Source organism: Polypterus senegalus, chromosome 18 (assembly GCF_016835505.1).
Source record: "Polypterus senegalus isolate Bchr_013 chromosome 18, ASM1683550v1, whole genome shotgun sequence".
NCBI lineage: Eukaryota > Metazoa > Chordata > Cladistia > Polypteriformes > Polypteridae > Polypterus > Polypterus senegalus.
This window is the reverse complement of record NC_053171.1, coordinates 2,405,060-2,418,057: the sequence shown is the minus strand read 5'-3', so window position 1 is coordinate 2,418,057 and position 12,998 is coordinate 2,405,060. Positions and strand designations below refer to the sequence as shown.

Below are 12,998 nucleotides of genomic sequence, written 5' to 3'. Positions count from 1 at the left end.
ACGCACGTGCCTGCTTCCACTCCCCAACTCCTCCCAGAATTATGCCACTTTGAAAATGTAAATCAATATAAATAGCCTCTTAAGTTTAGCATTCTGTGAAAAGACAATGGCAAAAGCACAAAGGAAAAAAAGAAGAATTTCAGCGAATACCAAGTGGAGGCAAAGAAAAACGTACTATTTGTTGGTTTTAAATAGTGGGATAAACAACAAAAGGAAGTTGATATAGTGGCGGAGAAACTCTAAAGTTCAAGTTCATAAAGTCGCACAGTTTCCAAAATAAAGAAGGGGTCAGATATCAAAATCGTCGTGAAAAGGTGAGTCGTAGCCCACAGTCTGAGTGTCATATGGAAGCGTATTAGAGTACAGAGAAAAGAAAAAAACAGGGACACAGTGGGGGAAAAAGGTGGAAATTTCCAGATTAATCACGTAGTTTATTTTGTCATTAAAGTAAAATGTCATAAACTTCACCTTACAATCCTTCAATTTACTAGTTTCTCAAATGCCATTGTAACTAAAGTAGCACGTTAAATGCTTCGTATTCTGTGTGTGAATCACTATACACTTCTTAAACGGGCTTTCTCTTATGCCAACAGGACAAAGGATACATTACATTCATGATATTACAGCTCTCTGAACAATTTAAGTACTAAGACGTACGTATACTTGATAGCATTTTCAGTGCTACTGATGAGCTGGTGCCCTGTCCAGAGATTGTTCCTATCTCCCGCAAGATGCTTGCTACGGGGTGCGCAAGCCCCGATAAAATTATTTATAGCAGCAGTACTGTCTCTTTCAAACGTGCTAACCTCCAATTCCTCTTCTTTCTCCAAGTAACTGTATACATTATTGAAATGAAGTTAAAAATGTATCTGTATAATGTAATATATATAATTTACTGCATTTCATCTTAAAAAAGATATCAAGAGCTTCAAGAAGATAGCGGTTAGAATTCTAAATCAGCTTAGAAGCCAGTCGTGACCATCTGTAAATAAGCGCTGTCTTCTATTGAATTGAATTCCTTTATTGTTATTGTATGGTACAATGAGATTCAATATGCAAATCCCCACAAAACTATTCATTTAAAATGGTAAAATAATAAAAAATATACAATATAAAAGCATAAGTGGCTCAGGTTGAGCAATATTACAATTGTAGTGAAAATTTACAGTGAGGTCATTGAACTAATAAGTACAAACAGTTCTACATGGAGCACTTGATGGATTGTTTGAGCGCATTTAGAGCTCTTGGGATGAAATTGTTTCTGAACCGCGAGGTACCTACACAAAGGCTCTGAAGCGTTTGCTGAATGGGAGAAGTTCAAATAGACGGTGTGCATGGCTGAGGCAGCGTGTACTAGAAAGCTGTATCCCAATAATTCTCTCTGCTCTTGACACAATCTGCCATAGAGCTTTTGCGATCAGCAGCTGTATAGCTGTGATTCCACACTCAGATACAGTGGGTTAAAATACTCTGAGTGGTGCACTGAGAGTAAAAACGCTAAAGCAGCTATGGTATTTAGAATAGATTGGCCATTCTGTGGACCATTATATTGTTACAGGTTAATTACAATCAGATCCCTTAAAATAATTATAAACAATATGCAGTTAATTTCAGTGTATTTGATAAAGGTGTGTCAGGGATGTGAATCTTAAAAAAAAAAAGGGAAACACAGGAGCAGTAGCACTGCTTTGATGCTGGGTGATGCCAGTTTGCAAAACCGAGCCGAAAACTTGCATACGCAATGGTTTGAGCTGGTATGAGAATGTGCGCGGCTTTATGCCAAGCTTCATTTTTATACATCACGATGTGAGCATTGTATACGCACGGTTTATACATGAGGCCCCTGGTCTGTAAGATGAGGCCTACTACTTGTTTACTGGACCCCATCCCTGCTGAACCTCTCAAAACCATCCTTAAATGCTGTAATTCTGACTGTTATGACAATAATAAAGACATCCTTTGATACCAGCTTGGTGCCAGCTACTTTGAAAATCACTAATGTAAAACGAGTCCAGGTTTGATGTTGACAATCTCAAAAGTTTTCAGTTCTTGTACCACTTATCTTTTCTGTCTAATTTTGTTCAAAATTAGAACAATCTAGACAAGAACAGGCCATTCAGCCCAACAAAACTCACCAGTCTTATCCACTTAATTCTTCTAAAAAAATAAATAAATAAAATAAAATAGTTTTGAAAGTCCCTAAAGTCTTACTGTCCACCACACTACTTGGTTGCTTATTCCCAGTGTCTATCGTTCTTTGTGCAAAGAAAAACTTCCTAATGTTTGTGTGAAATTTCCCCTTTACAAGCTTCCAACTGTGTCCCTGTGTTCTTGATGAACTCATTTTAAAATAACAGTCTTGATCCACTGGACTGATTCACTTTATCATTTTAAACACTTCAGTCAGGTCTCCTCTTAAACTTCTCTGCTTAAACTGTAAAGGTTCAGCTCTTTTAATCTTCACTCATAACTCATCCCCTGTAGCCCTGGAATCAGCCCAGTTGCTCTTCTCTGGACCTTTTCTTGCACTGCTATGCCCTTTTTGTAATCTGGAGACCAAAACTACACCCATGACTCCAGATGAGGCCTCGCCAGTGTGTTATAAAGCTTGAGCAGAACCTCCTGTGACTTGTACTCCACACATCAAGGCGCTATATAACATGACATTCTGAGATTTCTTAATGGCTTCTGAACACTGTCTGGAAGTCGATAGCTTAGAGTCCACTATGACTCCTCAATCCTTCTCATAAGGTGGATGCTCAATTTTCAAAACTCCCATTGCGTATTCAAACCTCACATTTTTACTTTCAATGTATAATTCTTTACATTAACTGACATTAAAGTTCACCATCCACAAATCTGCCCAAGCCTGTCTGCTATCCAAGTCACTCTGTGATGATTTAACAGATCCCAAATTATCTGCCAACCCACCTATCTTGGTATCATTTGCAGACTTAACCAGCTTGTTACTTATATTCCTATCTAAATCGTTTCTATATTTTGAACATAGCAGCGGTCCCTGCACTGATCCCTGCTGGTCACCACTTTTAATATCACCCAATTCTGATGAGGTTTCTCACACCATCACCCTCTGTTTCAATGTCTGAGCCAATTCTAAAAACATAACCCTGAAGTCCAACTTCTTTCAGTTTGATGCCCAACTTCTCATGTGGCACCTTCAGCATGTTATGGCTTCCCACCTCACCGGTTACTTAACTTGTAATAAGCTAATGACATCCTTTCAGTCTGGCTTGGGAGCTCTGCTTTGGGTAACTGATGACTTGCTTATGGCAGCAGATTCTCTGGAAACTGGCATATTAATTCCGTCAGACCTTATGGCAGCACTTGATATTGTCAAGCACAATATTCTACTGACCAGAATGAAGGCCTTTCTGGGTATCTCTGGTACTGTCCCCCAGTGGTTCCTTTCTGACTGATAGGCAAGACTTTGTTAGCGTTAGAAACAGCAGGTCCAGCTCGCCACCAGTCTCACAAGGAGTCCCTCGTCATTCTGAATCTACATGCTCTTCGGAAACGTGGTGACGTTTGGGACTGGGTTATCATTCAGATGATACTCAGATGTATTAGAGTGTTAAAGGTGAAAGTTCAGGGCTTTTTCAGCTAACAACTTGCCTCAGTGAAATTAAAATCTTGTTGGAATATAACTTTTTAAAATGAAACGGTAACAAAACCAAAGTCCTGCTAATTGGCACGAAGGGACAGCTTAAGAATATGAGCACCTTCTCAGCCCCCCTTGCTGATGATGAAATCTTGGTTATTGGCAAAAATGGACATAGTGAGGATATTAGGAATAAACTTGGTCCATTAGGCTTAAAAGTCAAGTCGGAGGTAAAGAATTTAAGACTAACTATCGACTATATCCTAAATTTTAAACCACATATTAATAAGATTACTTGGACTGTATTTTTTTCACTTAAGGAATACAGCTAAAGTTAGACCTCTTATAACTTAACAAGACACTGAAAAATTAATTCACGCTTTTGTTTTCAGTCAACTAGACTTCGAACCAACAGCGACTTACTATACTCGGCCGTCCAGCGGCGTCACTGAAACATTCGAACATTCTTAGCCAATCACGCAATAGTGCGTCCGCGTTTGCCACATTATGTTCTAATTACAGAGGCAGAGTCGCATCGCATGGTTCTAACTTGTATTGAGTCGAGGTATTGCCGCAAACACCATACATACGGATAGTATCAAATTATATATAAGGATATCAAATTATATATAAAGATTACTATTATTATTATTACTTGGACCTTTGGGCAAATGTTGGCCATACAGATATGACAGTTTGGTTTGACAAGATGATAGCAGAACAGCACTGAAGTTTCTAAAACGGATCTAAGAGGCCAAAAGTATCAACAGCACAAGACAGCTAATCTCAGGCTCAATGATCAAGTCATCAGTCTCACCTGGGCTAATGAACACTGGACTCAAATGAAAGCAGCGTGGACAATGACAATCTGAACAACACAGTGACAGATAACACAGGATATCGCCATATAAAGACACCTCTTCTGACTGTTACAAGTAGGGCCAGTTCAGTTATACACGAACACTACAGCGATACTGTCACCCATTTTACTCTCTATTGTCGCAGGCCTACTTTGTGTCATTTTCAAATTAGACGATGCTGACCACACAGGAATGCTAATGTGGCATCAGAGCCTTCTTTCAGGTTAACAAAGCATTTGAACGGCATTTCCCAAATGACTCCACAGATTACCATCTCCCTTGAGGAGTGACGGTCCAATGTTTTCTTGACTACTCCACAGCATACAGTACTGCTGGCACATGCCATGACGCATTGCTGCTTACACTGACACTTATGTTTTGCCAAGTACTACTAACTTAGACTCATAGCTCATTTTAAACTTTGCTTGGTACTTATCACCCTGTTATACCTGTTCACAATGCTCTTTATTATGTAAAGTTATCACTTCATCAGTTGTCATCTGATGAACTTTATAAAGTAACAAACACTGCTTAAATGAAATTAGTTTAATAATCCACAGCCACTCTGGTGTCACGCCAGTCACAAATACTGAAAGCGGCCTAACCCTTTTTAATTCCGGCTGTCCTCTTTGAATTGTTCGCTGGTACAGTAGATTGTGATCAATCACAAAGACGCTGTTAGAAATGGACCTGCAGATAATCACATTTCCAAGAAACTGGAAGAAAACAAGTTTTGTAGAATACTGAATATTTTTATCAAAAACAAAATCCAGAATCCATAAGCAAAGTCAAAACTATAGTCGTCAAGAGTTTCTACCAAAACTGCAAAAATATCAGCAGAACTAAAATGCAAGGCTAAGACCCAAATCGAGGAAAGGAAAGCTACCCGCTATTACCCAGAATACTCAGCATTATGAGCCCAAAAGTAATGCAGTTTAAGGTTTACATCCATAATCTCAGACAGAGAGACTTTTACAGTGAAGCCTTCATGACACGACATTACTTAAAAATGGTGTAGTATATCCTGGCAGCTCAACAAGAAAATGACTCCAAAATGGCAATGTGATGCACTTAAAATTTAATAAGAATAAAAATATGAATACATCATTCTCCAACTAAATAATTAATCCAAAATACATACTTGTATACGCTAGTTTCTTGGAAATAAATCTTTAAGAACACTCACAACAAATGAACAGAAAAAAAAAATTCCCTAACACACAAAAAAATAAAATAATAAGGAAAATATCTGGGGTTTCGCATATCCTGTCCTTTCTGAGTGATCAGCTTCACTAAACTCCACAAGAGATTCCCTTTGTCCCTCCAAGCAGGCCGCTCCTAAAACAGCAGCAAGTTATATTTAAGCCACAAGGTTCTCACAAACAGTATTCTCAGGCATTATACAAGCACTCCTCCATTACAAAATGCTGCTTCCACGTAGAAATACGGCAACAGAAGAAAGGCAAACTGCTATCTCCAGTGTGCTTAGTGATCTGCAGGTGAGCTGAAACTGAATCTCAAGGCCTTTCTTACACACTTTTTTTTTTTTTTTATTTTCAAATTTCGTTCCACTGTGCTTGTATTAATATAATTTCAAAAAATTGTCCCAAAAAAAATAAAGAAATAAATCTGTGTCCTGTTTATCAGGGCATATGATACTTAACACATACCCGTACTTGTCATGTTGTGACAAATTCTACATAAGCAGAATAAGACGTCCTTTCCTTTTCTTATTTTATGGCTCTCTGGCGATCCATAATGCAGACAGGAATGATAAAACGTGGCACTCATCTTAACGACGTTAAACAGCATTTAGACAGTATCTGCAGTAGCAGTTTAATAGAGAAATGCTTTACAAAATATAAATTTGCTGTTAATACTTTCAACCATTGCTGAGTTCCTCTCTTTCTCTCTATTTTCCACCAGGTCCCAGTTGCCTTTTTTTGTAAACGTTGCAAGTCTAAAGCATAAAATATAAATAAAAACTAATTTCTGGAATTTGCAAAAGAGATAAAGCACACAAAATGTCACAAAAGATTACACAACCCTATGGAGATCTCGATTACTTATGCCCACCTCTGATTTAGTGACATTCCATTTAGATATTATACAGCAAATGCTAACTACTCTGGAATGTTTCTCAGATTCCAGGAAACGAAAGCATAGAAACAGGCGTACTTTTCAATTAAATTACATCAAGTTCTGTCTTTTTAAATCATCTTGTTTTCATGTCAATGTGATGCATGTTGGTCAGAAAAGCAAATCAAGAATTTCACTTTACTCTGCACACAGGACTATTACTACATTGAAGTACACACGATGATTTCCTTACTTCGATCTGTCAGTGGGGACAGAGAATTCAGATAGTATTTAATCATGCAACAACTTTTAAACAAACCATGGTTTCATCCGGCTGACTGCGTCTTCAATGTCTTGTCTGATTTCATAAGTGGATTCAAGACGGAAGAGATTAAAGTTCCTCAAAAGGTAGTCGTGAAGTGTCAAGAACTGCAGATTTAATTTTGGTAGAGCAAGACAGCCTGTGAAAGAGGACAGAAACATGGCTGAGCATAAAAGACGGTTAACACCTAATTAGAATGAGAGGCACAGCTCATACTGAATGTAACAACAACAACATATGTATAGTATATACCTTCTTTTTTGATTCTTTAGTTGTGGCCACTGACAGCCATTTACCCTAATCCAGTATTTCTCCAACTTCCCTGAAGTGAGTGTTAATTCATCCAATCTTAAACTGAAATAAATCACCGTGTATTTTCAAAGGGACAGCCGAGTTGTTGATGGTGTGTACTCGTTTACTTTTGGGTGGTTCTCCAGTTTTTATTTGTGTTTTTTTTTTTGATCGCCTGCCAAAATAACCTTCACTTAGTGCAACTCAGAATACAAATGAAAACTCAGGAACTAACCTGTAACTGCTTGTGTAATGCGACTGCAGCAACTGAGAAAGAGACGAGATTTTGACAACTGCATCCTGTCAACATGCTGTGCGTCCCATCTAAAGAGCTCTGCAAGTTGTTTTGAGAAGTCGGTCTTCTTTGACATATAATAACATGATCTCCGCCTCGTCCCCCAAAGTAAATGCATTCCTGCAATTGGCCTCCCTTCAATAATTTAACTTGTAGATGTGAGGTACACCGAATTTTCATGGGCATGTTCATTTCGAATAGGATTTCAAATTTGTATGCATGTTTTTTTTGTTTGTAAATGTTTACTGCAATACAATAAGAACTTTTATGTATTTCTATTTTGTTGGAAAAAGACATTCATCTCATTATTTTATTGCAACTATTAGCTCTCCCCCCCCCAACAATCACTGTTCCTTCTTTAAAATGTGGAAACACCACAACCTCCCGGGTCAACAGCTAATGCCACCCACTAATCATTATGGACCGACCTCACATTTACTATTTCTTTACAAGGATTCAACCTAAATTGTAGTCTTGAAAGCTGAACCTCATCTGAAAGAGCAATTGATAAGAGAAAACCCAGCCTGGTATCAACCCCAGTTGCAGCGGCACCAAAACTAATATCATAAATGACATTCTAACACCCTCCAATGCAGGTATCACCATCGTCGTTCTGCTTTTAGTGTTGAATGCACCTTTCCAGCCTACTGACAGCAGAATCACACAAGACCTTGAGAATTCGACTGGTCTGCCAAGATCATTGTGTCACTTCACACTTAGGATTTAGCAAGAATCAACCGATCTTCTCTGAAATATCTGGAAGGCCAAGAGCAGCTTTCTTATGCAACCGTAAGAGATCCGTTGGCTTCGAGGGCTCCTAGACTCTATCAATCATTTGAAATATTTGCCTCCATTGCCATTAATATTACTACTTTTCTTTCAAAAGCTCTCAATCTACTGTTATTTACAGTACAACTTCAACTTGACGTCAACAAATTGATGGCAGTTCATGAATTCAAAGAGAAAAGAGTGCAAAAATTATAATAACATGGCACTGGATGACTTCATGCTTTCTTATATTGTACACCAGTGTGACAATGCAATGGTGCAAGAACAACTAGATGTCACCCCACTGCACTGTCCTATGCACGGACAGAAGCAAGGGTGAGAGGCATTCGCTTAGTCTCATGTAAAGCAGGATGAGAAGCAGCAAGACGCACTCCTCTCTCTTGGTAGTCTTGTACCATCTCGCTCACCGTCGCATGAGGTGGTGTAAGAATGAAGGAGATGTGCCAGTTGTACTCTCACCCATCTCACACGACACAACACTTAATTTCTTTGGCTTACTTGTGGTGTGTATTTTCTCAAGAGCTGATATTAACTGGCAAAGTGTCATTCTGAAACAATGCTCTACTCTAACTCTGACCCTACTGTGTGTCGGCCTCTACTATAACTTATTGAATGGAGCACCAGGTGCCATTAAAAAAAACTCCTGTGCACAGGCAAGTTGGAAATAAAGCTACGGATGCACGTTACTGACATATACATACTTTACATTGCAATGGCTACTGCAAACCAAGTTTGTGGCTATTGTACAGGCAGGGTATGGCGTTGTCGAAGGACGTTTTACTACATGTGATTTTTCCATTGTAAAGGATGTTTTAGAGCACATTCCATGTACAAGATGAGCTGTATCATCAATACTTTTTATTTTCATTTCTGTTAGGTACCATCATCTTCTACTGATGCTGATGAAAAACGTGCACTGGTTAAACTTTGCTGTGGATAAAAATCAGTGAATCTAAACAGTACATAAGTAGACAAAAGGAGCAGGCCAACCGTACGAGTCAAGTTAAGACAAAATATTGTGCTTCCTTTCATACCTTCTCCAGAATAATACTCAGTGGGTACAATATTCTCATCCCAGATAATCTTCTCTGTAGGATAGAGAGGCATCTGATTGAGCTGTTCTATTTGGGATATCCGCCTTTCATGCCGGGATACCTTTTGAGAAAATAACAACCTATGAGAACTTTATTCATTTTATTTCCCAAAATGTCTGAACTCATTTTTGTATAGCCCTAGCTACCATCTTTAAAACAGACATAAGTTACTGCATTTTGCCTTTGGTGCTGTGTCTCACATGTTTAATACAAAATCTTTTGGTTTTCTTTTACAGTTTATCCAGGTTAAGGCATAAACACAACAAAGGAAAAAATGTATTAGGATCAAAGAGAGAAGACACAGAGTTTCCTATAAAACTCTCCCATTACTTTAATTGGACACAGAAACGGGCAAAGCATGGCTTGATTACTGAAACAGTATTTCATTTGTTCTGATTTTCATTTAGATTTTTATAATCTCAGAGTTAATCCCGATTCGAGCCAAAGCACAGCTTTGCAAATAAGCACAATGAGATTTATGCACATCTGACTCTCTGTCAGATGTGTAAAAGGAGAGACACTGACACAATTTAGGTAGGAATTAATTTTAATAATGCATCTAAAACTAGCACTGCAGACATCAACAAATACAGGAAATTCACTTCCGGTCGATGCATGGTCTGAGAGTAACTCATCTCCACATTAACGCCTAAGAGTGAACACTCTGTCTAAGTCAGCATATGCTTTTTCACCAGTGGCCTGAGAATTAAAATGCCTCCTTCCAATCTTCCTCACATTACAAACTCAAGGTCACAGGGATAATTCCGTTACTCAAAGGGGAATTATTTGGATGGCAAAATGATGGCAGCAGTTGCTCCTGTTCACAAGATGGTTGGAAAGGGAACTGCATAACATTAAATGAGAAATTTAGTAAAGGGATATACAGTATAATACATTTGATACAACAGCCAGCTATTCATTATCAAAAGGAATAATGACACACTGCTAAAGAAGTTTTAATTACATGCTCAAGACATAAAATTGACATTACTACATCTGAGAACAAAAATGCATATAGGATCACTAAAATGGTTTAAAACAATAAACATAAAAAAAGTATACAACTAAGTATCACTCTAAAATTCATGAGTACGAGAGGGGAAAAAGAATTTTGATTAGAAACACAACCACACCTAAACATACTGCAATCCTACCATAAAAGAGAACAACTCAATAACTGAAGAACGCAAACCCAAATCATTAGATAGCATTAAAAGCAAAGAGCTCATGAGGGCAGACTCTGCTTTCAGAAACACTTCAGTCCTACATGAAATGCAGTCTTCCAACTCCTGAATTTGGTGGGCTAGTGCCTAGATGAAGCTTCATATTTAGCCAATACATGGTGTCATTTTGCTTGACTTCTCATTGATCTCAGATATATTTTTTAATCTTTCCTCACTTCTTTTACGGTAACGTGAGCCCTGATTAGGAGGTTAACTTGCCTCCAAATGCACTAACCAACATTTACACTTCTTTGAAGGACAACCTACAGACTACAATAGAGCACCTCATGAAATAAAATAATTTCAGTTACCATATTGTTGCCACTGGGTATTAGCTCCACGACCATACCACACACACAAAAAAATACAAAAAGCTTCAATGACCATTGTAACTACTAAACAAGTCTCATTTAAGATGTCCCAGCAGCAGCCACACATCTTTACGCATGCTCTCCAGTTCAATATCAAAAGGTAGGTCACATCACCACTGGGCAGAAGGCAGCAACCAACGCTAAATGGGACACTGACTCATTCAAGTGTCCATAATCCTTCATCTAATATCACATGGTATTAATTTAGGGATGCAAATCCAATGAACGCTCACAACTTTGGGATGTTAGGGGAAACAGATTCCCAGAAAAAGACCCACAAAAGGCATGAGGAGAACATGCAAGTCCCACAAACACTGACCAGAAATACGATTTGAATCGAGGATGATGGATCAGTGAAGCAACAACAATAATGACGGCTCCAACGTGACATCTGAACAGCTTTAGAGTTTTGGACTTCTTCAACTGGCAAGTGTTACTGGACTGCCTCTTAGGATTCAAGTTTATGCTGTGACCGAAAGGTGTCTAATTTCAATTACAAAATATCGATTAGGATTTTATATTTAAGCCTTTTGTATTAATATCCGAGTATTATGTGCTTTAACAAACACTTCTTTATATATTATTCATTTAATTTTTTTTGTCCACTTATACTTTTGTCCTCTCATATTAGATAGATAGAAAGGCACTATATGATAGATAGATAGATAGATAGATAGATAGATAGAGTGGTGTGAAAAACTATTTGCCCCCTTGCTGATTTCTTATTCTTTTGCATGTTTGTCACACAAAATGTTTCTGATCATCAAACACATTTAACCATTAGTCAAATATAACACCAGTAAACACAAAATGCAGTTTTTAAATGATGGTTTTTATTATTTAGGGAGAAAAAATATCCAAACCTACATGGCCCTGTGTGAAAAAGTAATTGCCCCCTTGTTAAAAAATAACCTAACTGTGGTGTATCACACCTGAGTTCAATTTCCTGATTACTGCCACACCTGTTTCAATCAAGAAATCCCTTAAATAGGAGCTGCCTGACACAGAGAAGTAGACCAAAAGCACCTCAAAAGCTAGACATCATGCCAAGATCCAAAGAAATTCAGGAACAAATGAGAACAGAAGTAATTGAGATCTATCAGTCTGGTTAAGGTTATAAAGCCATTTCTAAAGCTTTGGGACTCCAGCGAACCACAGTGAGAGTCATTATCCACAAATGGCAAAAACATGGAACAGTGGTGAACCTTCCCAGGAGTGGCCGGCCGACCAAAATTACCCCAAGAGCGCAGAGACGACTCATCCGAGAGGTCACAAAAGACCCCAGGACAACGTCTAAAGAACTGCAGGCCTCACTTGCCTCAATTAAGGTCAGTGTTCACGACTCCACCATAAGAAAGAGACTGGCAAAACGGCCTGCATGGCAGATTTCCAAGACACAAACCACTGTTAAGCAAAAAACATTAGGGCTCGTCTCAATTTTGCTAAGAAACATCTCAATGATTGCCAAGACTTTTGGGAAAATACCTTGTGGACTGATGAGACAAAAGTTGAACTTTTTGGAAGGCAAATGTCCAGTTACATCTGGAGTTAAAGGAGCACAGCATTTCAGAAAAAGAACATCATACCAACAGTAAAATATGGTGCTGGTAGTGTGATGGTCTGGGGTTGTTTTGCTGCTTCAGGAATTGGAAGGCTTGCTGTGATAGATGAAACCATGAATTCTACTGTCTATCAAAAAATCCTGAAGGAGAATGTCCGGCCATCTGTTCGTCACCTCAAGCTGAAGCGATCTTGGGTGCTGCAACAGGACAATGACCCAAAACACACCAGCAAATCCACCTCTGAGTGGCTGAAGAAAAACAAAATGAAGACTTTGGAGTGGCCTAGTCAAAGTCCTGACCTGAATCCAATTGAGATGCTATGGCATGACCTTAAAAAGGCGCTTCATGCTAGAAAACCCTCAAATAAAGCTGAATTACAACAATTCTGCAAAGATGAGTGGGCCAGAATTCCTCCAGAGTGCTGGAAAAGACTCATTGCAAGTTATCGCAAACGCTTGATTGCAGTTATTGCTGCTAAGAGTGGCCCAACCAG

At 38.5% G+C, this 12,998-nt stretch overlaps 1 protein-coding gene across 2 annotated transcripts in view; it reads right to left on the bottom strand.

Annotated features, from left to right (window-relative positions):
* aqr (aquarius intron-binding spliceosomal factor) overlaps positions 1-12,998 on the bottom strand; it is a 110,669-nt gene that overhangs the window by 69,223 nt on the left and 28,448 nt on the right. For both annotated transcript variants that reach the window (XM_039742126.1, XM_039742124.1), the window contains exons 16-17: positions 9,290-9,410; positions 6,878-7,019 (exon numbers count right to left, since the gene is read on the bottom strand). In XM_039742126.1, coding sequence (XP_039598060.1) covers positions 6,878-7,019; positions 9,290-9,410 — 263 coding nt within the window. The remainder of the gene's footprint in view (positions 1-6,877; positions 7,020-9,289; positions 9,411-12,998) is intronic.